Source organism: Hyperoodon ampullatus, assembly GCF_949752795.1.
Source record: "Hyperoodon ampullatus genome assembly, chromosome: 15".
Taxonomy (NCBI): Eukaryota; Metazoa; Chordata; class Mammalia; order Artiodactyla; family Ziphiidae; genus Hyperoodon; species Hyperoodon ampullatus.
The window spans coordinates 57,868,371-57,893,003 of record NC_136928.1 but is presented as its reverse complement, the minus strand read 5'-3'; the positions used below and the strand labels follow the sequence as shown (position 1 = coordinate 57,893,003).

Below are 24,633 nucleotides of genomic sequence, written 5' to 3'. Positions count from 1 at the left end.
GGGTCTTAGCTCCCCGACCAGATATTGAACCCGGGCCCCGGCAGTGAAAGCGCCAGAGTCCTAACCCCTGGACCGCCAGGGAATTCCCATATCCTATTTTTATGTAAGAGGATGTCTTTGTTCTGAGGAAATACATACTGAAATATTAGGGGTTAAGGAGCATCATATCTGCAATTTACACTCAAAACATTCAGGAAAAAAAATATATATGCACCCAGAGCAAATAATAAAGCAAATGAAGCAAAATATTAATAATTGGTGAATCAGGGTAAAGGATATATGAGAGTTCACTGTAGTCTTGCAAATTTTTAATTCTGAATTTGAAATCATATCAAAATGCAAAGTTACAAAACACTCAAGAATATAATTTATATTTTACTGCCTCCCAATTTTTCTATAATGAACACATTTATAATCAGGAAAAAACCCACTGGTAAATATAATAACAATTTTAATCTAATATGTATTAGAACTGTTATTTTTCTAAGTTTAAGGTTGTTCTGATGAACTAAAGACAAGGTAACTATGAAACAAGAGCCACATTTTTCTTCTTCTGGATCATGACGTGAGAAAAACTAGTTATCTTTGGCATAACTGTAATATTCCCCCCAGGAAGCACATTACCTTTATAGCGGGCCAGGAGCTGCTTAAAATCTAACTGTTGATCTGGCACGGCATCTTTGGTGGAATCCTGATCGTGGAGGTGCAGGGAGAGGCGCAGGTCCTCCTCCACCTCCTCAAATGCGGTTCTGCTGCGCCTCGCCTTGAACTTCTCCTTTGACATCTGTTTCATGGAGCGTGCGTATGGGCTCCCATCCTGCAACACATACCTGAGGAAAGAAGACAAAGAAACGTGTGGGTGTGGCTGCGGGTCTGTTGGTGAGGAATGACACTGTTCACCTGCTTTCCTGCTCATCCAGCAGAATGTTGCTGTGCTTCTGCCCAATTCACGTGCTATTCTCCCACCAGTCCAGGATTCTGTCTGCCGTGCCCTACTGCTGGTGGGGAACACACTGGAATGCTTTTGGCTCTGTTTTAATATAATTCTGGAGGCAGTGAATTTGGAAAAGTGAGAGAAAAAAGACAGGGAAACTAGCTGAAAGATGATTTCCCCAGAGATTCACATTCAATGGAAGTGGGATTGGGCCCACAAAACAACAATTTTAATAAGCTCCCCAAGTATGCTTACTGCACACTAAAGTTTGAGAGCCACTGTTTTGGGGTTTTTAGCTTGAGAATACTGTATTATTAAATAACGTAGAATTAGGAGGGGGCTCATTAGGAATGGAAGGAGCAGAGAGAAAGAAAAAATTCTGGTGTCAGACATCAAAGGTGTTTCCATTCTGGAGCTCAGAGGTCAGGAATGAAGATACCAGTCTGGGAGTTCTCAGCACAGGGGTGACAGCTGCAATCACATGAGTCTTAGAGAGCCAAGCAAGAATTTAACAATGAGAAGAAACAGTGCAAGGATAAAACACTGGGGAATCTTCAAGGTCAAAGAGTAGGAAGAGGAAGCAGAGCTTTCAGAGGGGAGAAATCTGTTGGTATCCAATAGACATTACCACCTTCTATCCGGTACAGAACTTATACACTCATATGTACTGCAAACTCCTTGAAGGCAGAATAATAATGATAATAATAGCTAACACATATAAAGCATTTGATATATGCCAGGCACAGTTCTAAGCCCTTTGCAAGTATTAACTCCAAGTATTAATTAATCCTCATAACTCTTGAAGAGGCTACTATTAATATGCTCACTTTACGTATGATGAAACTAAGTCACAGAGAGATTAAGCTACTCACCAATGTTACAGTTGGTAAGTAGAGGGATTTAAATACTAGTAGTCTGTCTGCAGAATTAGTACTTTTTTTTCCATGTTAAATTCTCCATAGATTTGGTCCATCATTTTTTATTATTTATTTATTTTTATTTTATTTTATTTTTTTGGCCATGCCACATGGCTTGTGGGATCTTAGTTCCCCGACCAGAGATTGAACCCAGGATACCGCAGTAAAATCGCCGAGTCCTAACCACTGGACCGCCAGGGAATTCCCCATCATTTTTTAAACAGACTTTACTTTTTAAAGCAGTTTTAGGTTCACAGCAATACTGAGCAGAAGGTACAGAGATTCCCCATACACCCCCTGCTCCCTCCCCTACGCATAGCCTCCCCCATTAGCAATGTCCCCAACCCGAGTGGTACATTTGTTAAAACTGATGAACTGACATCCATACATCATTACCACCCAAGGTCCTTAGTCTACATTAGGGATTCCTGAGTCAGTACTCTTTTTTTTTTTTTTTTTTTTTTTGCGGTACGCGGGCCTCTCACTGTTGTGGCCCCTCCCCCTGCGGAGCACAGGCTCCGGACGCGCAGGCTCAGCGGCCATGGTTCACGGGCCCAGCCGCTCCGCGGCATGTGGGATCTTCCCAGACCGGGGCACGAACCCGTGTCCCCTGCATCGGCAGGCGGACTCTAAACCACTGCGCCACCAGGGAAGCCCATGAGTCAGTACTCTTAATATATAATATTGCCTTTGAATTCAAATAATTTGTATAATAAATATTCACTGAAAGGGGAAAACAAAATGCTCAAATTGAAAAATCAGAAGAAAAATTAACCCATTTCTTAGTATCCAGGCACACGGAGGTAAAATAGTAATTCTGTTTTCAAGGACTTTCACCAAACTTTAATTAATATCTTCCTTACCTTGTCACAGCAATGGCATCTTCCAGAAAAAATTGATCAACAGGAAATGTACGGCCTAGGAAAACAAGAAAATAAAACAGAAAAGTCTCAGAATACCCGGTTCAACTATCTTGAAACTGTTTGTATATGTAAAATTGTCTTAAAACGAAGCTTGGCACAGTCAGGTACTATTTACTCTGTGGTCTTACAAGTATTCAGAAAAAGCTTTTCATGATAAAAATGGAAGGAGTAGATTCCAGTTAGTAAATGAAACAGAAGTGCACAGTTGGAGAGATGATCATTTGCTAATAAGACTTTTTTTAACCTCTTTAAAAAAAAAAATCTGTTAAACCTTTTTATCCCCCTCTTCTTCCCTGAAGGGGACCTTTAAACAGTCAACAATTGTATTCTCAATCAAGCATATAATTTCATCTTTAAATCTACTGTCGATATCCTCTATAACTAGAATGAACTATTCACCACTCAGTGTTTCCAAATTGTTCTTTAGCAATCAACTGCAGAATGATAAACCAAAGCCCAAAGTGATAAATTAATCCCAAAATGAGACCGTGAAAGCACCAAAAGAAGTCACAGACTATCCAATTTCACTTGCTCCCAGAGTGGACCAATATCCAGAAGTTGAGCAGAATCTAGCAATGAACAAATATGCTATACACAGATACAACTTTGCCCTTTATGATAGATTACCATTATAAACTCACATTTTGATGTTAAACACAACAGAATGCTAGAAATCCTAATAACCTAGACATTTTTTTAAAGCACATATAAATTAAAATCTCCCAGCAAATGAATATAACATTACCTCTTTAATAATTTCATTATGTGGTTATGATTTTATTTGTTATAAACTAATCAATTCTTCTCTAGAAACAGGTATAAATACTCATTCATTTATATCTCAAATGAACTTTAAAATAATTATATTTGCTTATTAGGACAATACGTATTTAATGATGGATTTTAATCACCTGGTATAGTGATAACTGGGCAGGAATTAAAATATTCTGAAAAGAGCTCAGCGTTTAAAGTTGCACTCATCAGAATAACTTGAAGAGTTGGTCTCTGCAACACAATGTCTTTCAAAACTAGCAATAAGAAGTCACTAGAGGAAATAAAAGAAACACCTGAGGATCAAACAAATTTAATACATGAAAATTAATAACCTTTGACATATTTCAAGTAAGTGTAAGACTTATGTGAAAAAAATTTATAACTCATAAAAAGATGTGTCATGTTCCTAGATATGAAGACTTAATGTTGTAAAGATATCAATTTCCCACCAAATAAACTAAATTCAGTGTAGTGCCAATCAAAATACCAACAGCATTCATCATTGCATTTGATAATTCCACTTCTTGATATCTACATGTACAGAAAGAGGTATATACAACGATTTTCATTATAGCATTGTTTGTAAATCAGTGGAAACTACCAAAATGTCTATCAACCAAGAAATGGTTAATTATGACAATATCATCCATTCTAAGGAATTACATGAGGCAGATAAAAGGAATAAAGTAGAGCTCTAGATACAGACATGAAAACATCTCTAAGAGATATTGTTAGTGAAAAAAACCCAAGTTGTAGAACAATATGTACCGCAGAACAGCAATGTCCTAACTGGTCTCCCTGTTTCAGCCCTTGGCCCCCTAAAATCTATTCTCAGTATGGTAGACCAATAATTCCATGCCAATGTAAATCTGATTGTGCCACTCTTCTGCTCAAAATCCTTCAAGGACTTCTTAGCAAAGTCCTCACTAACGAGGCCCTATGTGACATGATCTGTACCTCACTACTCATTTCCTGTCGCGCTCCCCCTTCATCACTTGGCTCCAGCCACACTGTCCTCCTTGCTGTCTTTGAGACATGGACCCCAGGTCCCTTGCACATGTTATTAATGTGCCTAGAAAGGGCTTCTCCCAGACATTCAAGAGGTAGCTCACTCACTCACTTTCTTTGAGTCTTTACTCAAAATGTACCTTTTCAGCTAGGCCTTCCCTGGCCACCATGTTTAAAATTTCAAATGTTCCCCTCCCTTGCATTTCATATTACCCTTTCTCTTCTTAGCATTTAACAAACATACTTTATATTTTACTTCTTTATCTTGCTTATTGTTGGGCTCTCTCACTAGAATATAAGCTCTATGAGGATGGGGATTTTGGTTATTTTGTTCTACAAGATACTACTCAGTATCTGGAGCACTGCCTGGGATATAGTAGGTGCTCAATAAATGTTGATTTACTAAATGAATATATAATTTGTGTAAGAAAAAAAAGGTCTGGAAATAAAAGTACCTATTCCTGACAAAGCAAGCATATATGTCAATGTATAGTAGGACATATCACCAATCTGATCACCGTAGTTATCTCTGGGGCAGGGACTGGGAATGGTTTGGGAGTGTTACAGGGGACTTTCACTTTATCTGTATTGTTTGATTTTTAATGAGTATATTCTTGAACTACTTAGTTTTCTTTAATGAGCTAATTTAATTACAGTTATGACTATTCTGTTTCTTTTTTAGGGAAAAGGAAAATAATACAACAATAGGTAAATGGTTAAGTAATTTATGGTACATCCACACGTTAGAATTTCCTCATGCAATTATTAGCAATAATTTCAAAGATAGTTCATGCTCTCATATTAAATATTAGATCAAATGCAGCACACAACACTATATAATCCCAATAGTGTTTGTGGAGATACATCTCTCTGCTAACTCCCAATATACTCCCAGAAGAAAACAGAACAAATTGTTAACATGTAATTAGCAATTCTATAAGGGACAGAAATTCTTCTTGACATTTAATATTGCCTAAATGTGTTAGAATAATGTCATTATCTCTATGATCAGAAAATGTATTAAAAATTTTAAACAAATATAACTATAATTTTTCTATATTCAACCTTTTATCTTATTTATTTTTTAACTGATCTTGGTTCCTAGATTTTACTTTTTCTTTTTTTTAATTTTTATTTATCTTTTTATACAGCAGGTTCTTATTAGTTATCCATTTTATACATATTAGTGTATATATGTCAATCCCAATCTCCCAATTCATCACACTACCACCCCCTATTTTCTGCCTTTTTCAGTCAGAGCTAGCAAATATTCCCCTACTTTTTCTTATAATTTGTATACTCCATTCCCAAAGACTGGTATTTGTAAATGTTCAAATCTCCCTTCTCCAGTGTGTAATTTATCTTTATTCAGATGTGAAAATACTTTGTTTTTAACTGTTGATATTCTATAGGTCATTAGGTTTTATAAAAATCTCTTTTTGAGAACATCATTGCAGCCAGGAAACAGATCCAGTGCTATCTTCCAGTTTCACTGAGTTTGTGGAAGTATAAATGTTATGAAACCCAAAGCTATTCTTTATGTTCAAAATTACATTGGATATAATTTCCCCTAAAATTAAAAATTTATTTTTACAATACAATCATTTAAATATTATTAGTTTGGCTGAATGTTTTATTTGATTCCCTCTTCCAGGTTGTTCAGTGATTCTGTTAAAATAAATTATTTCAAATGTTCATTTCAACATTTAGGTGCAAAGTGACATTATTTACCATTTATTTTTTTCCCCACTGTTTTCTGGAGTCTCTACCTAAAGATTATTTGCCCCTCAAAGACTTTCAGTGTTTTCTATATAGCTATTTAAAATTTATTATTGTCTTGTTATCGGAAATATTTCTTTTTAAAATTTTTTTGCCACATCACGCCGCTTGCAGGATCTAAGTTCCCCGACCAGGGATCAAGTCCGGGGCCCTGGCAGTGAAAGCGCTGAGTATTAACCACTGGACCACCATGGAATTCCCTGATATATTTTTTTATATAAAAATCTTTTTCCTTAGTTTCAAATTTCTTTATATTTCTTAATTACTACTATATTAGTGCATTTATTTCTTCTAACAAATAGTCTTCTGTTTACATGTCTTCCCTGTTCATTTTTTAAAAACTTTTTATCAGCAATAGCTGGGACCTCTTTTCACGTTTCTTTTTTTTTTAGTTTTGCTATGATCTATTTTCTGCTTCTCTGTCAGCCCATCAACTTTACTTAGACTTTCTTCTTCTCAAGATATTTATAATAATATAGTCCTTTTTGGGAAAGCCTCATGATTTGCACAGGATCATCTCTCTTTTTCCCACTACTTTTTTACTACTTTAGAGCATGATCTTCATGACAAACTATGATCAATGCCATCTATTTACCTGGCCCTTCATTTTAAAATATTGAGAATTTTGATTTTATACCATGACCCTTTAATGACTTCTAATTCCATTAAAGTAAAATCCAAATGCTTTATTATTAATGGTGCATAGTCTCCTGCTTTTTTTAGCTGTCACTTTTCCCCTCATTCACTACATACCAGCTGCACTGGCCTTCCTCCGGTTTTTGGACTCATGAAGCCCTTTACCACTGCAGAGTCCTTGCAAATGCTGACCTTGCCCTCATATGTCTCATGAGACTCCTTTTCATATTTCTGTTTTTAATTTAAATGTAATCTCTTCAGAGATATAATCTCTGATTATCTCATGGCTCTCTCCCCCCAAACACAGCATCCTGTTTATTCCTTTATGGTACTTATTCCAATTTGTAGTTATTTACTTATTTGTTTATTTACCTGTTATTTGTTCTTCCTACCAGACCATAAGAGATAAAGGGGAAACATATATGTTTGTTCACTACAGTATCCCCAGCAATTAATAGGCCACTTGGCACTTAATGCAGGCTCAATAAATATATGAATGAATGTCAGGACTGAATGACTGACTAAATGCACAAAGAAGGAAGCACATATTGACCAATCCATCAGCTACAGCATGCATTACATCTGATATTCCTGCTAAGTACAGCACCCAGCTCAGCACGGTGCCTCTTATGAGACGATGTCCATCTAATAGGATGACTCTTCCAGTGATGAACATGTGCTCTCCTAGCATTTTTCGTGTCACAGACCCTGGAGACCAGGAAGGCAGTTCCTCTTCTCTAACTTAAGCCTTCCCTATGGCAATTGCCATTACTAGCTCTAAGGAACTTAACTGGAAGCAGGATGAAATTCTTTCAGCATGTCTTCATTTGACGTGTGTGGGTATTCATTCGGAAAATCGTTGCCTTACCTTTCTTCTGTCCTCTCATGGACTTCATCAACAATGATATGGGTGACTCCTTGTAGGGCTGTGTCCCCCTCTAGCCTTCTTAGCAGCACTCCTGTGGTGCAGTATAACAGTCTGGTGGCTGAGGACTTACATGTAAAAGGGCATAGAAAGCTTTAATGAACTTTCTGAAAAAAGGAAACACTTTCCTGGCAAAGCCATTTTTAATGGATAGGGATAAAGAATACTGAAAACACCAGCAGTTCTATTTTAATATAAACCAAGGAACTAAATGCATAGTTTCTTGCTGGCAACAACAAAAGCTTTTCTACTTTACATCAAAATTTTAAGACTCATAGAAAGCATTCAAAAATTATTATAAAACATAAAAATAACAGTGAGTGATGAAATCAATTCTGAATTTGTTCATTCCATATTTGGTTAAATGGATTAAGTCCCAGTTTAGGAACAAAGCAGCACCTACTAGATCACTTCTGCCAATAAAGAATAGAAGGTCTTTACAGAGGAAATTAAGTACACCCCAAAAAGAGTTTAAACCAAAATATTTCTAAAAGGACTTCAGCCCTATTGAAGTATATATTCCAACTTGCCCAGAATCTCCAGATCCCAAAGGCTCTTTATACTTGAAAATTGTACATTTCTGTCATCAGGAAATAAGAAAAGCATACAAACCTTGACACTTTCTAACCGGATCTGGTATCCCACAGTCAGACCCACTCTCTCTGCTCTTTCTTTAGCAACGCGTTCGGCGACAGAGATCGCAGAGATTCGTCGGGGTTGGGTACAGATGATGTTAGCCACCTTCTCAGGTGGTCCGTTCAGAGAATCATCCAGAATAAACTGTGGAATCTGTGTGGTTTTCCCACATCTGTATGTCAAAACAAATAAGTCCTAAAATAAGAGTTTTCAAGTGCTCTAGTTAACTAAAGAAGCAATCATATCCAATGAGGAAAGTAAGAAGCTAATTAGAATAAAAGTTGTTCAGCTTCATCTATCTTCTAAACCTACCTACTGACTTACTACCTATAGCTGATAACTCCTAGGAATTTGTACTTAGGTTAACAGGGCAATCAAATAATAGTTTACTATTATTTGTAAAACTGGGACTACTGAATAAACATTAGGTTAAGGTCTATAAATGCCTCCAAGAATGTGAACTCTACATATGAATCCTAAAGAAACAGGAATATTATCTTATGATTATTAAAATACTTTATATTTTTCCCATTGGTGTGGTATTGCTTTGGCTATACCAAAGTACTGACTGAGGTTAAAAAGATAAGAAACTGGAAGATACAAAGTTACTACTATATCTGTGAGTCTGGGCACAAATGTAGTTATTAAATTGAAGACCCTTGAATACAGAACTAGATTAAGCCTGCAACTTGTCCCTGCCAAATAGGTTTGGATAACATATGGAGAGTGTGGAACAGGAAAAATAATGTACCCTAAGTTGTTCTTCAACAAAAGCTTTAAGGAAATCAGAATAAATTTAGCAAATTTATTTCTGAAGTTTCAAGCTAAATGTTCTGTAACTGTCCTTTACATTTTAAAATGGGCCCTGTTAAAAGCCTTCAGCTAGGCCTTTTACCTTAAAATCGTCTTAAGGCAGAGGTATACAATATCTATAAATTCCCAAATTTCTGGGCTTCCCTGGCGGCACAGTGGTTAAGAATCCACCTGCCAATGCAGGGGACATGGGTTCGTGCCCCGGTCCGGGAAGATCCCACATGCCGCGGAGTGTCCAGGCTCGTGAGCCACAACTACTGAGCCTGCACGTCTGGAGCCTGTGCTCCGCAATGGGAGAGGCCGCGACAGTGAGAGGCCCGCGCACCGCGATGAAGAGTGGCCCCCGCTCGCCGCAGCTGGAGAAAGCCCTCGCATAGAAACAAAGATCCAACACAGCCAAAAATAAATATAAAATAAATAAATTAATTTAAAAAATTCCTAAATTTCTGAGTTTTGTTTTTTTGTAATTTGGCTCTATTGGCTACAGTTGCCACATTATTTGCCTCTGTGAAATATTATTTAATATTTGACAGGAAAAAGCACAAATAACACCAGCAACTGTTTTTTTTTAAAAGTACAACTGGTGGTGGTAACCAGGGCACACACCGTATCTATAGATGAAAGCTGCATTAGAAATAAATCACACTCTTACCCAGTCATACCACTTATAACAAGCACTTGGTGCTTGCTCAACAGTTTAAGAATGTTTTCTCTTTCTTCCCAAGCAGGGAGTAATTGTCTTTCTTGCAGAATTGACTGGAACTGTCTGGAGGCCTAATAAAATAAAAGATAAGACATCAGTTTGGTTACTTTCAATCTCCTTTCACAAAGCTCTGAATGTGGAATCCCATAGTTAGACCTACCCTTTCTGCTCTTTCTTCACCAATTTGTTTAGAGACAGAAAATGCAGATTTGTTGGGGGTTAGATGCTGGTGACTTTAGTCAGAAGGCTGTTCAGAGAATCAGCCAGAATAAGCTGTGGGATCTGTGTGGCTTTCCTACAACTGAATGAACTGAAGGATCTTATAAGAGAAATAACCCCTCTTGCTTAGCACCTATCCAGCCCTTTTTGTAAGTCTCTGTACTAGCACTGTTCAACAGAACTTTCCGTGCTGATGGAAATGTTCTGTTTGCGCTGTCCAACATAGCAACCTCTGGCTACATGTGATTGCTGAGCACTTGAACTGTGATCAGTGCTATCAAGGACCTGAATTTTTTATTTTATTTAATTTTAATAAATTTAACTTTAAATAGCTACATGTGGCTAGGGGCTACCATACAAGACAGCATAGTTCTACACAGTATCAGATTTCTACCAGAATCACTAACAGTAACAGCACTCACTAAATGGTTCTTTTTTTTTTTAACATCTTAAATATATACAATTTTTATCTGTCGAGAATAAATAAATAAAAATAAACTGGTATGGATTTATAGATTTTTTTTTAAATTCCTGGGTTATAATCCAATACTGTACATCCAATACCTATGATATAATCCAATTTATTTTGTTGCTCTCATTATTTCATTTTGGCCATTGGGAGCTTTTCCAGGTTGATTCCTGAGTCCTTCTGACATGACCTCATCTTTTTTGTTTCGTTTTGTTTTGTTTTTGAATACTCCCTCATTTAAAGGGTTCTTTTTGGCCAATCACCACATCTATGTAACTCAGTTTGACATCTAATGGCCAATGCTATAAACACTGTACTGTAGGTTAAAACTGTGGATGTATTTTTGACTAATGTAAGAAATTTATACTAACGTTTATATTAACATACACATTTTCTGCATGTAATTTTATCACCTCTAAACACACTGTTCAAACTGAATGTGTAATTTTTTATTTCCACCATCTTATTATTTATGGTGCAATTTTCTAGTCAATTTGACATTCTATGGGTGTTGTGGTATATATGTACTAGTGTTATATATACTCTGTCAAAAATCAGAATCGCAGAACTTCAGAATTGGAAGGGCCTTAGATAGCATCTAATCTAATCCCCAAACTGGTTAAGCAACTCATCTTTATCCTCCATCCAACTGTGCCCTAATACTTCACTTATGAGTTCTTTTAAAATAATCTTATTTTTACCCCTGAATGGGGTAAAAACAACATGGACTTTGAAAACAGAGAGAATTAGCTTGAAACCCTGTGTTGTCACTTATCAGCTATGTGACCCTGGGCAAATTATTTATCCTGTGAGCCTTTGAAATGGGGTAAGAGTCCCTCCTTATCCTTCTCCTTTTCTATACTGTTATCCTTCTCCTTTTCTATACTGTTATTTCTAATGTAAATCACAGTACTACTTTTCCTTTCACTTATCAGATTTCTATCATAGTAACAAAGCCACATGATTCTCAGAATATTTGGTATATATGTGTTTCATTTTCATCAGCCATTGGATTTCCCAAAACTATCTAGAACATGCATCCAAGTTTGCTGTGGCATGCAGAAACTTTGCCCAATCAGAGTAAAAGAGAACTGAAAGTATACCATGGAGAGTAGCCAAAGCTTCCTAATTCCTAATCCCTTCATCCATACATTAGGGAGGAAATGCTAGCCATTCTCTCAGAATACCCTACCTGTTTGATTCGGAACTGCTTGCAGATTTTGACATTCTCAGCATGTACTGATTTTGCCTGCCAGTCATATCTTTTGGAAATCTTTTTCTTAAGGTTGACATAGCTTTCATTCTCCACCATAACTGGTGCAGGACCTTCATCCTCATCTGTCTCCTCCTCAGGCTCTGATTCTTTTTCAACTTGAAGGGGATAAAAGGAAACATTTTCAATATGGAGCCCTTTCTTTAGCAGGGAAAAGTCACTATCTAACAAAGTAACAACAACAAAAAAATCGTAAGATGGAGAAAAAGTTAAAGCTTGAATAAAGCAAGTTCATTCATTTCCACACTACTACTTCTACTGCTAAAGAACTTAAAATGCATCTCCAAATAAACTTTAATCAAGTGTTAAGTGGCTCTGGTTAAACCAAATTAAAAACAAAGAAAAGGGCTTCCCTGGTGGCGCAGTGGTTGAAAGTCCGCCTGCCGATGCAGGGGACACGGGTTTGTGCCCTGGTCCAGGAAGATCCCACATGCCGTGGAGTGGCTGGGCCCGTGAGCCATGGCCGCTGAGCCTGCACGTCTGGAGCCTGTGCTCCGCAACGGGAGAGGCCACAACAGTGAGAGGCCCGCGTACCGCAAAACAAACAAACAAACAAAAAAAACAAAGAAAAGAAAATCATGCCCTGCCTTGTTAATCCAGTAGACTCTGTACATTCAGGAATTAACTGAAAGTTTCAAATATTTGCAAGTGTACCTACAATTCCATGACACAAAATAACCCAAATGTCTATCATATGATGAATCAATAAATGAAATGTGGTATGTCCATATAATGGAATAGTATTCAGTAATAAAAAGGAATGAAGTACTGATACATGCTACAACATGGATGAACCTTGAAAACATTATGCTAAGTGAAAGAAGTCAACCACAAAAAGCCACATATTTACTATATGATTCCATTTCCATGAAATGTCCAGAATAGGCAAATCCATAGAGACAGAATATAGACTCATGGTTGTTAGGGGCTGGGGGAAGGGAGAAATGAGGAGTGACTTGCTAACAGGTACAGACTTTCTTTCTGGCGTGATGAAAACGTTCCAGAGTTAGACAGTGGTCATGGTTACACAACTCTGTTAATATACTAAAAACCACTGAATTGTACACTTCAAAAGGGTAAATTTTATGGTGTGCAAATTATATCTTTTTTTTTTTTTTTTTTTTTGTGGTACACGGGCTTCTCACTGCTGTGGCCTCTCCCGCTTCGGAGCACAGGCTCCGAATGCGCAGGCCCAGTGGCCATGGCTCATGGGCCCAGCCGCTCCGCGGCATGTGGGATCTTCCCGGACCGGGGCACGAACCCGCGCCCCCCGCATCGGCAGGCGGACTCCCAACCACTGCGCCACCAGGGAAGCCCGCAAATTATATCTTAATAAAGCTGTTATCTTAAAAAAAAAAAGTTCACGACACACAGTTTGTCATTTCTTGAGGAATACATCTGAGTGCTAGAACTCGCTGTAGGTTGGGAGCGAGTCAAGGGGCCAGTGAGGGAACCTAGCCAGCTGTCCGGCATCCGCACCTCGGTGCAGTTTCACTGTTCTCTACCTGTTGACATTTACCTAGGAACTCCTGGGAAATAATAAAACTTGCTGCTCTGAAAGAAAGGTGGCAAAAAATAAGAGAGATCCTACAGTGAGCTTTGAAAGGGGGGTTACTTGTGATATAAGAATCTGTATGGCACACTTGGATCTGGAGGAAGCCAGAGGCCTGTACAAACATTTCTCTATTTGAGGATTTAGGGACCCACAAAGAGAGACATCCCCTAATGACTTTTGGGGGTCTAGCATACTAAAAGTAGGAGGGTATGGATGGTGGTATAGAAAGAGAAGTATCTCTAAAAACTCATTTTAAAGTAATCCTATATACAATAACAGAAGTAATCACATGAAACCAAATGGATTACACGAAACAGACTTTTCTGGAAGGATGCTTTAAGGTTCTTCCAGCCCTCGACTGCTAGAATAAACTTATACATCACTACAAACTTTCAATTCAGGGAGCCAGAACACAGTGACAGAATGAGGCCTTACAAGTCAAGTCAGGTCATAGCTCAGGGGAGATCCTACACCAGCCCTCAGAGCCTCTGATTGCTGTAATCCATCATTCCAAATCCCGCCTCCACAACACCTCATCAATGACTTACATACCTTCTGGAATTTGATTTGAAAGAAACGAATTACTTGGAATCACTGGTTTACGACAGACAGGATTATTTATTCTGGTCCCAGAGGATACTGGCAGAAAGTTCACAGGAGGGACACTGTACTTGTGATGGGTATATGTTAGTAACTTGGCTATTTCTGATTCTTCCTCTAAAAGGGTTATCAAAGAATATACAACAGGTTCTGAAGCTTCTGCAAATGTCAAGGCCTTGCCATAAAGGAACTCAGAAATATGTAAACGACAAGCCAGAGGTAGATTCTCATTGGTGGAATAAAATGCCACAAGGGGAGCTTGGTAGGGGTATTTGTGGTCTTTAGAGAATCGAATTTCAAGTTCGTATAAAAAAGATGCATCTTCGTCAGCATTTAGATGGGAATCATCTACACTTCTTTCTGCTCTTCCAACAGTTTGATTTGGGGGCACTTCATGTTTGAATTTGCACTTTGATTCAAATTTGCAATTTCCTTTGCGGTAAAATTTACAGATTTCAAGTGACGTCTCCCGTATATTTTTGGTACTTTCTTTTTGCTTGGATTTGCAGAATTTACTCGTCAAATACCCCAGTTCTAATCCAATGGTCCAGACTCTGTTCTGAATTCTTTCTATAAATTTTTCTCCACAGATTGACTTGAGAGCAAAGGCCTCTTCCTGTCGCTGTTCCACACACTCATCCAAGCTTATACGCGCAACAGCCTCAGAGATCTTCATCCTCTCTCCAAATGTCTCTGAAAAGCACTGGGTGAGAAGATGTTCCAGTGATGCCCCCACGTCTCCATTGCAAATTCTCAGGGCTACCTGACAGTGCTCGGTGTTGAAACCATACCTGCCAAGTGAGAAGCATGACAAAAAAGACTGAGTATCAAACCTCGAAAGAGAAATTCATTTAAATACATATATGGGAAGGCATAACTATACATAGGCAGGGTTTGTGTCTTGAAAAAGTGTACCTGATAATACTAACTCCTCCTTCATCTCCCTATCCTAAAAGAGAGGACACTGGGCATATCAGGTACCGCTGGAATGCACACAACACAGAAGTACTCGAGGGGTGGTAGGCGCGTTTATAATACACTTTCAGTTTCCTTCAATTTTCCCATAAATGATGAAAGCAAACCTGGAAAGTTTTTGCACTGCAAATGCTGAGACTGTAAATTCTGGATGATGAGGCTCCACCAGGCCTGAACCAGCACATTCCAAAAGATCTGAGTCGGGAACAAGGGAAGCTTCTCGTCCAGCTGACCAGTATTGCTCATCATCATAATCAGGCTCATCATCTTCTTCCTCCCCAGAAACACCTCTTCTGGCAAAGTAACATTTTCATATGTTAATTTCTACTTACCTCAAAGAAAAATTTAGTAAGAGTCTAAGAATTTAAATCAAGGAACCAAAGGACAGAGAATCCTGACCACTATTCAGTCACTGATTTAATTTTTTATTGACCTATTAATTTATATCTCAGCAAGTAACAGAATTTATTACCTGCCAGGTACTATGTTAAATGTTTTATATGTACTATCTCTTTGAAAATCTTCCCAATAACCCAGCCAGATTGGAATCTCTGTTTTTTTTTTTCAGATGATCAACTAAAATTTAAGAGAAGATTAGTAACTGCCAAAGGTTATAAAGTAAAGAGCAACTAGAGATTTTAACCAAGGTAGTCTGACCCAGAGTCTGCGTTCTTAACTACAGAAGACTTGGCTATCCTCTCTCTCTTCTCACTTATAAAAACCATCACTATTTTTTTTTTTGCTTTGCTGCATAACCACCTTTCCTAAATTTAAGACAGATAAGCAATTTGTAGGTAGGATGGAAATTGAGCTGTTCATGACTGACCGTTGATTAATTCTGGCAAATGGAAAGGATTAACCTCTCCAACTGAAATCACAAAGCAAAATAGCCAAAAGTCTAAAACAATCTTTCTCTTAGGCAGATGGTCATGAGACGTGTAATCATAAGACTTCATCTGATCAACTCAATACTTGCTCCTACAACAATGCTTCTACTTGTTCACTACAAGGTTTTATTTGAAAGGTTATCAATAAAGCAACTACTGAATCCATATTAGCACTGTCCTAGAAAAAGTAAAGATGAAAAGGTGATCTGTACCACTGCTCACAGATACTGCAAAACAAACTCACTCTAAAACTGTTGCTGAATAATTATTCTTGTATTTCTCTTGGCTCACTTTCAACTAGTTATACAGCCACTACAGGATCAGTGCTAATACAGTATTCCAAAGACACACAGGACCCTCACACTGCCAATGCATCTTCCTCAATATAGTAATTTACTGAAATAAAATAATTTACTCAGATCCAGCATCCGCATCTTGTTCTTGCAGGTCTCGGAGAAGAGCTTTCACTTTTTCTTGATTCTCAGAAGTCATATGCAGAGTCTGAAGGGGCGCTTTGGCTTCAGGCTTCCATTTGGGGTGTGCGTCCCCTTTTCTCACGCTACTGTTACTAGGTCTGCAAAGGACACAAAAACAAAATTACACATTTATCCATGAGCAGAACTTTTACACTTTTCTTAGGGTCCCCAAATATATAACATGACTGGACTGTCAAATAACCTACAAAAGATGACAATGAATGTGAAGAGATTCTCTATTTTCTACAGTATTTACCAGACTTCATTAAATTGAAACTGCTGGAGAAAAACCTGATTCGATGCTTCATCATTAAATCTGGCTTCACTAACTCAAGAGTCCTCTGGAGAAAGTAATGCTATGATGACTCCTTCTGCACTAGTGGATGTTCAAAAGAAACGTGCTACATACAAAGAGTACATATTTCATTCTATTTGAGGTACTTGATCTGAAAACAACTGAGAGTCGTATCTTGTGAATATTAGGCCCTATTTTTTTTTTTTTTTTTTTTTGCGGTATGCGGGCCTCTCACTGTTGTGGTCTCTCCCGTTGCGGAGCACAGGCTCTGGACGCGCAGGCTCAGCAGCCATGGCTCATGGGCCCAGCCGCTCTGCGGCATGTGGGATCCTCCTGGACCGGGGCATAAACCCCTGTCCCCTGCATCGGCAGGTGGACTTTCAACCACTGCGCCACCAGGGAAGCCCTAGGCCCTATTTTTGAAATATTTACCTAAATTATTATTTCCTGATTACAAAAATCATAATAATACATGCTCACTGTAGAAAAGTAGAGAACCAAGAAAAAAACAGAAGTCATCTTAAATCACATCATTCTTTTTCACATACAGTTTTTATAAAATTGTACAGCACATATAATCTTTTATAATTTGCTTTATTTCCTTATCAAAATAAAACTGTCATTTCCCCCAAATTAAATATTTTCCTACAACTTAACTTTTAAATGGTTACACATACATATAGAGGTACTAGAATTTATTTCATCAATCGTTCATTTTTGGAATTTAGATTTTTTTAGGGATACTTTTTAATATTTAAAACAATAATCAGCTCTAACATTTAACTTTACTCACTAAATTTCTTTTTTTCACTTGACATGTTTCATTATAAATTTTCACAAATCTAGGGAAATGGCAGAAACTTTCTCTGCATTGAAAATCCAACATATTATTGGGATTTTGAAAAGAACCACACACTTACACTCGCAAAACTGGGTAGCAAAGGAGAAAATAGAATAGACTGTGGTTTTTAACCACTTAGTTGCAACCTCTGAAAAGAAACATTAGCCCAAATTCATCATTTCCCCTTCTGGTTTCAAAAAATTTTAAATCTACAGAAATTAACACCATTTACCAAGATTCACCAATTGTTAACAAGTGCCATACTTAAATGCACACACACATTTATGCCTTTCTCTTATTTCTCTCTCTACACACACATATGTGCATATATATATGCTCCCTCATATACATCTGAATGTAAGTTGCAGGCATCACATTCACTCTTAAATACTTCAGCATGTTATTTCCTAAGAACAGAGACATACTTTTATATAACCACAATACTCTTATCACTCACAAGATATTTTATATTGATATCATCTAATATATCATCCATATTCAAAGTTCCTAACTGCCTCAATCATGTCTTCTACAGATTTTCTGATTGAGTATCTAGTTTAAAATGACATTTAGTTATCTGTTTTTCAAACTCCTTTAATTTAGAATAGTTCCCCCACCTATTTCCTGGCACTGACTTTTTTGAAGCACTTAGGCTAGCTGTCTTGTAGAATTCTATTTGGACTTGTCTGTTTCCTCATGATTAGAGAAAAAAAAAGGGGGGGTGGGTGGGTGGGTAGGGGGAGAACTTCCATATGCTCCTATCTCATCTACCTCTTATTTGTAAACCCCTATACTTTGCCTTCCTTCCAGTTCCTAAGGATGAACCATCCTCGATCCCAAAGTCAGTCCCTCTGTATACTGTATACACAATCTCTTTAACCTCCTCAAGGAAATCATTCCAGCACTTATCCCCCCACCCCCACCCCACATCATCAGATCATCAGTTCTTCATTCTCCTTTGGATCATTTCCATCAGCATACAGACATGCTATATAACATCTACCATCTTAAAAAAAAATCTTCCCTTTGACTGCATATCCCTCTCAAGCTATTGTCCTATCTCTCCTCCCTCCCCTGCCCTTTAGAGCAAAACTCCCTCAAAGGGTTATCTAAATCATTGTCTTTGTCACCACTTTCTTTCCTCTTCTCTCTGAAACACACTCCAATAGGGTTTTCTCCACACTAAGTATACTAAACCAAACAGCTCTCGTCAAGGTTACCCATGCTATCCACATTGCCAAATCCAGTGGACAACTGTCAGAACACATCTTTCTTTTTTCTTTATATTGGCTGTGCCACGCAGCTTGTGGCATCTTAGTTCCCGACCAGGGATTGAACCTGGGGCCACAGCAGTGAAAGTCCTAACCACTGGACCACCAGGGAACTCCCAGAACACATTTTTCTTGACCTATGAGAAGCACTTTTTATACAACTTGCGTATTCCCTTTAAGTATCCAATCCAATCTGATTGGATACTTCCCTTGAAAACACCTTCATTCCTTGACTTCCAGAAATAAGCTTAGTTTTCCTCCTACTTCACTGGCAACCCCTCAATCTACTTTGTCACATTTTCCTAATCTTTCTCAGTTCTAAAGCCTAGAGTGCTCCAGGGCTCAAAGTTTAGACCTCTTCTCTATATCCTACCTCATCCAGTCCCATAGCCTTAAAGCACATTTATTCCTAGAGGACTCATACATTTACTTCTCTAGCCTAGATCTTGTTCTTGAACTCCAGACATATATTAAATTGCCTATGAAACTGCCACTTGGAGTGTACCTTCTAACTGGTCTTCCTGCTTCCAACCCATGTCCCCCTGTAGTCTATTCTCCACAGAGCACACTGAGGCAGGGCCACTGAATATGGGTGCACAGACTATACACTATGCAAAGGGTCCTAAAGAAGGGAAGGAGGGGACAGCAAAAGCTAAAATCCAGTCTATGCTCTGCTTGCCAAGACATCCATCCTGGAGCTATAACTGCCCAAAGAAAGGGGCACCATTTTCTAATTCACATGAAGGGATATACTGAATAGTAGTAACTCTGGCTAGAGTGATTGATGTCACACACACTTGCCTCAAACCCTTCAATGGCTTCCCATTTTACTCAAAGCAAAGCCAAAGTCCTTATAATGGCCTTTTTGGCCATGGTACGTGACTTGGCTCAGTCCAGTTCAAGATGCTGACAAACCTCACAGCTGGTGCTTGAAAGACAGAATTGTGGCGCTTGAAAGAAGCATTTCAGGTAGATAAGGTGTATTTGAACATGTGATGACTGATATATACAGAACAGATGTTTTTGCTTTCCTTGACCTTTCCTGGTGGTAGCAGGGGTGAACTTTTGAGAAGGTGCCAAATAGCTGTGAGAACGTATGTCTGCCTCATTGAGAATGTCTGTAGAATTCAATTCCATTATTTAAAATAGTTTTTCTACTGACCAGCCCCAGCCTGAAGCTTGACACAATAACTAGACTAGCTATTCTACAACTATCCTAAGACAACTTTCTCAACTGTGCTTTAATTTTCAAAGGTTACTTTAAAATCCCATTCTTTGAACTATTCTAAACTATTCTAAAGATTATATATTCCAAAGTATCCTTTTAAAAACTTGGTTTGGGCTTCCCTGGTGGCGCAGTGGTTGAGAGTCCGCCTGCCGATGCAGGGGACACGGGTTCGTGCCCCGGTCCGGGAAGATCCCACATGCCGCGGAGCGGCTGGGCCCGTGAGCCATGGCCGCTGGGCCTGCGCGTCCGGAGCCTGTGCTCCGCAACGGGAGAGGCCACAGCAGTGAGAGGCCCGCGTAATGCAAAAAAAAATAAAAATAAAAATAAAAACTTGGTTTTATGTGCTTACGATTTTTTCTATAATAAGTAATTTTAATGATTATATCTGACCCCTTTGACAGAAAACAGATCAATGGATTCCTAAGGATCAGGGAGGAGTGTGTTGCAAAGGGCATGGGGGAGTTTTGAAGAACTGTTTATGGCGATGATTGCATTTGTCAAATTTTAGGTTGAGTTTTACTGAACATAAATTACACTTCAATGAACATGACTTTTAAAACTTAAAACAAAAACAAACAAAATCCTTATAATGGCCTACAACATCCTATACAGTATAGTCTCTCGAATCTAACTGCCAATCACTTCTTACCCATCCATGCTAGCCACATGGCTTCCTTGCCATCTCCTAAATCTTCCAAGCACACTCCTGCCTTAGGAACTGTGCACCTGCTGTTCCCTCTGCCTTGAACGTTCTTCCCTTAGGTAGCTTCACAGCTTATCCTTCACTTCTTTCTTGTCCTGGCTCAAACGACACATCACTAGAGAAGTCTTCTCTAATCACCCCATAGAAAACAGCAACCAGCAATCTATTTCAGTATTTTCTATCCCCTTATCCTTTATTTTTCTCCATAGCACTTACCATCTGACCTATTATTATACCTTTGTTTATGGTCTTTGTTTTTGTTTTTTTGTTTTGTTTTGTTTGTTTGTTTGTGTTTACGGTCTTTATACCTCAAACCTCCTTCTATGAAGACAAGGACAATATTCTATTCATCACTGTAATCCTGGTTCCTAAAACAGTGCCTGGTGCATGGTAGGCACTGAGTAAATATTTCCTGCATGAATGAATGTCTAAGACTCTAAGAACCTATAAAGTCAGTGTTTTCAGAAAGAATGGAACTGCATCTAACTCAGCATTTAGGTTCTTAAGTCAGCAGCTAAGGTGAAAGTATAGTTTTACTATACTTTAGAATAGTAAAGTATATTTACTATACTTTAAATTTACTATATTTTACTATACTTTAGAATAAGATTATTCTGGAAGATTCCTTTAAAAAGTGTCAAGTTTGAGACTGATACATTATCTCTCAGTATGTCCAAAATGACCATTTTTCATTTAGAATGGAAAAAAATGTAGATTCTCTGGTTGCATACCAGGTGAAATATTTGATTATGGTAGAGACCATGTATAAGAAATATAAAAAAAAAAAAAAAGAAATATATATTTAAACATTAATATCACATACTCAGTACATCAAGAGGCTTAAGCTACAAAAAGCACTTGGAAACTGAGACTGACTGAGGGATGAGCACATTCCTCTCCCGTGTCCTGTTCACTACAGAGCCCAGATTCATTCTGCGGCAAGTTTAACTACTTACATACTATTTGTTCTTCTTTTTCTTTTTTTCCTGAATGCATACAGTTGAATTCATTTAAGTTAAAAGCATGTATGATGCAGCTGAACTTCAGCACTCACCTATATTCCTTTCTAAGTAATATTTAGTTGGGAAGTATTCCCACAAAAGAGTGTGTGTATGTATGTGTGTATATACACAGCTCTAAAGAAGTCTCTCCATCTCTAAAAATTCAAGTAAACAGCTTGAAGTGCAATTTGAGAAACAATGAGAATTTTATATTTATACTGCATAACATGCAGTAGTGAAATCTTTACTTTCATTAAACGTGCATTAGAATTATCAGAATTTATTCACTAATTAAAAGTTGAACATGAGAAAAGCCTGGGTATGATATCTACCACTGGTCATCACATGAAGCTCCAGTAAATATTTGGTTGATCTGGTTGGAAAATAGATAATTCTTCAACTAGACAGATGGAGTATAGCCAGATCTCATTTGGGAACCTTCAAACTACAATGCCTAAGAAATACTTAAAATAATTTTCATCACCTTCACCATTTCTAATATTTACTTTCCTGGTAATACTGATTACAATAACAATATTATACACAATTCACAGTGTCATGTGGAAGTTAAAGTTAACTTCAGATTTCAAAGCACCGCCCCCATCCCCGGCCCAACAAAAGGTGTTATTTGCCATCATGCCTTTAGAAAAGGTTACAAAGAGGGGGCTTTAAAACCAGAGGACGATAACTTGGCCAGAATTACTTGGCATTTTCCCCCTTTGTCTTAGTCATCTGTTGTCCATAGATCAGGAATTGATACTGTTTTCACATTTGAATATTCAAAGAGTATAATGACCTGGATGAATGCCTTGATTCACTGAAGATACAAAAGTCATCGCCATCATCCCAAATTCTACTTGAGGCCTTTCTATTGCCACCAATGCCACCGCCACCGCTGCCACCCCCATGAGATTTACTAGCATGACTTCTGCCTCCTCTTCCTCCTCTGGAGGACCCCTTTCCACCTCCTTTCCCTGGCTTGCCTTTTCTTCTTACTGAAGAACTCATTTTCACCTGCAAGAGAAAAAAGTAATACAGACATTATAAAAATCAGACAAGTATAATAATCCTTTGTTTGTCAAAGTTATGGAAATAGCCTATTTTAAAGAAAAAAAGGAAAATGCATACTTTAAAAGGGCCAGTTTAGGAGAAGCATGGATAAACTGCTTCACAAAAGATTTACAAGCATATCCCCCTCAGAATTAATATTTAGTGAGCTTCTCTGACACAGATTTCTTAACCAGGATGTGCATCAGAAACACATGGAGAAGTTTCAAATCATACATAGGGTGTGTAGGGTCCAATGCTACATTCTGATCTGGTTAGGTCTTGCATAAGGTTTAAAAAACTCTAGTTGAGAAGAGATGTTTTCATGTATTTAATACATAATTTGATAAGTAAAATTTATATTTACATATACACTTGCAGAAACACAGCCCTAGCTCAGAGACTTTGCCTGGGGGAAGTAAAACTGTAGAGTTTTGTATGCGATCAAAGTTAAGATGTTATCAGCTTAAAATAGAATGTTACAACTAAAAGATGTTTTACGTCAGTCTCACGGTAAAAATACAAAACAAACCAAATTACACAGCAAAAATCTATAGTAGATACGTAAAAGATAATGAGGAAGGAATCAAAGCCTACCACTACAGAAAATCATCAAATCACAAAGGAAGACAGCACGAGAGAAAGAAAGAAGCAAAGGATCTATAAAACACCCAGGAAACAGCAATCAAAATGGCAATAGTAAGCCCTTACCTATCAATAATTACTTTAAATGTAAATGGACTAAATTCTCCTATCGAAATACACAGAGTAGCCGAATGGATTAAAAAAACAAAACTCGGGACTTCCCTGGTGGTGCGGTGGTTAAGAATCCACCTGCCAATGCATGGGACACAGGTTCGAGCCCTGGTCTGGGAAGCTTCCACGTGCCGTGGAACAACTAAGCCCATGCGCCACAACTACTGAGCCTGTGCTCTAGAGCCCGCAAGCCACAACTACTGAGCCTGTATGCTACAACTACTGAAGCCCTCGTGTCTAGAGCCTGTGCTCTGCAACAAGAGAAGCCACCACTATGAGAAGCCCATGCACCACAACGAAGAGTAGACCCTGCTCACCGCAACTAGAGGAAGCCTGCATGCAGCAACAAAGACCCAATGCAGCCAAAGATAAATAAATAAAAATAAATTTTAAAAAGTTAAAAAAAAAAAGACTCAACTACATGCTGCCTACAACAGAATCACTTCAGCTTTAAAGACACACATAGACTGAAACTGAAGGTATGTAAAAGACAGTAAATGCACATGGAAACCAAAAGAGAGCAGGGGGGCTTCCCTGGTGGCACAGTGGTTGAGGGTCTGCCTACCGATGCAGGGGCGCAGGTTCATGCCCCAGTCCCAGAGGATCCCACGTGCCACGGAGCGGCTGGGCCCCTGGGCCATGGCCACTGAGCCTGTGCATCTGGAGCCTGTGCTCCGAAGTGGGAGGGGCCACAGCAGTGAGAGGCCTGCGTACCACAAAAAAAAAAAAAAAAAAGACAGCAAGGGTAGCTATGTTTAGACAAAATAGACTTTAAGTCAAATACTGTAACAAGAGACAAAGAAGATCATCATATAACGATAAAGGGGTCAATTCATCAAGGGAATCTAACAATTCTAAGTATTTATGCTCCCAACATCAGAGCACCTAAATATATAAAGCAAATATTAACATAATTGAAGAGAGAAATAGACAGCAACACAAAAATAATAAGGGACTTTAATACCACACTTTCAACAATGGTCAGATCA

General features: G+C 38.2%; 1 protein-coding gene across 1 annotated transcript in view; it reads right to left on the bottom strand.

Annotated features, from left to right (window-relative positions):
- Window positions 1–22,849, bottom strand: part of DHX57 (DExH-box helicase 57) — a gene marked incomplete at its 5' end in the record, with an annotated part of 48,639 nt that extends 25,790 nt beyond the window's left edge. Inside the window, 11 exons of the mRNA XM_079720441.1 lie at window positions 625–830; window positions 2,715–2,769; window positions 3,686–3,819; window positions 7,840–7,964; window positions 8,509–8,704; window positions 9,998–10,119; window positions 11,929–12,107; window positions 14,117–14,955; window positions 15,247–15,432; window positions 16,442–16,600; window positions 22,638–22,849. Of these exons, the coding sequence (XP_079576567.1) occupies window positions 625–830; window positions 2,715–2,769; window positions 3,686–3,819; window positions 7,840–7,964; window positions 8,509–8,704; window positions 9,998–10,119; window positions 11,929–12,107; window positions 14,117–14,955; window positions 15,247–15,432; window positions 16,442–16,600; window positions 22,638–22,849 (2,413 nt within the window). The remainder of the gene's footprint in view (window positions 1–624; window positions 831–2,714; window positions 2,770–3,685; window positions 3,820–7,839; window positions 7,965–8,508; window positions 8,705–9,997; window positions 10,120–11,928; window positions 12,108–14,116; window positions 14,956–15,246; window positions 15,433–16,441; window positions 16,601–22,637) is intronic.
- Between the last annotated feature and the right edge of the window lie 1,784 nt (window positions 22,850–24,633).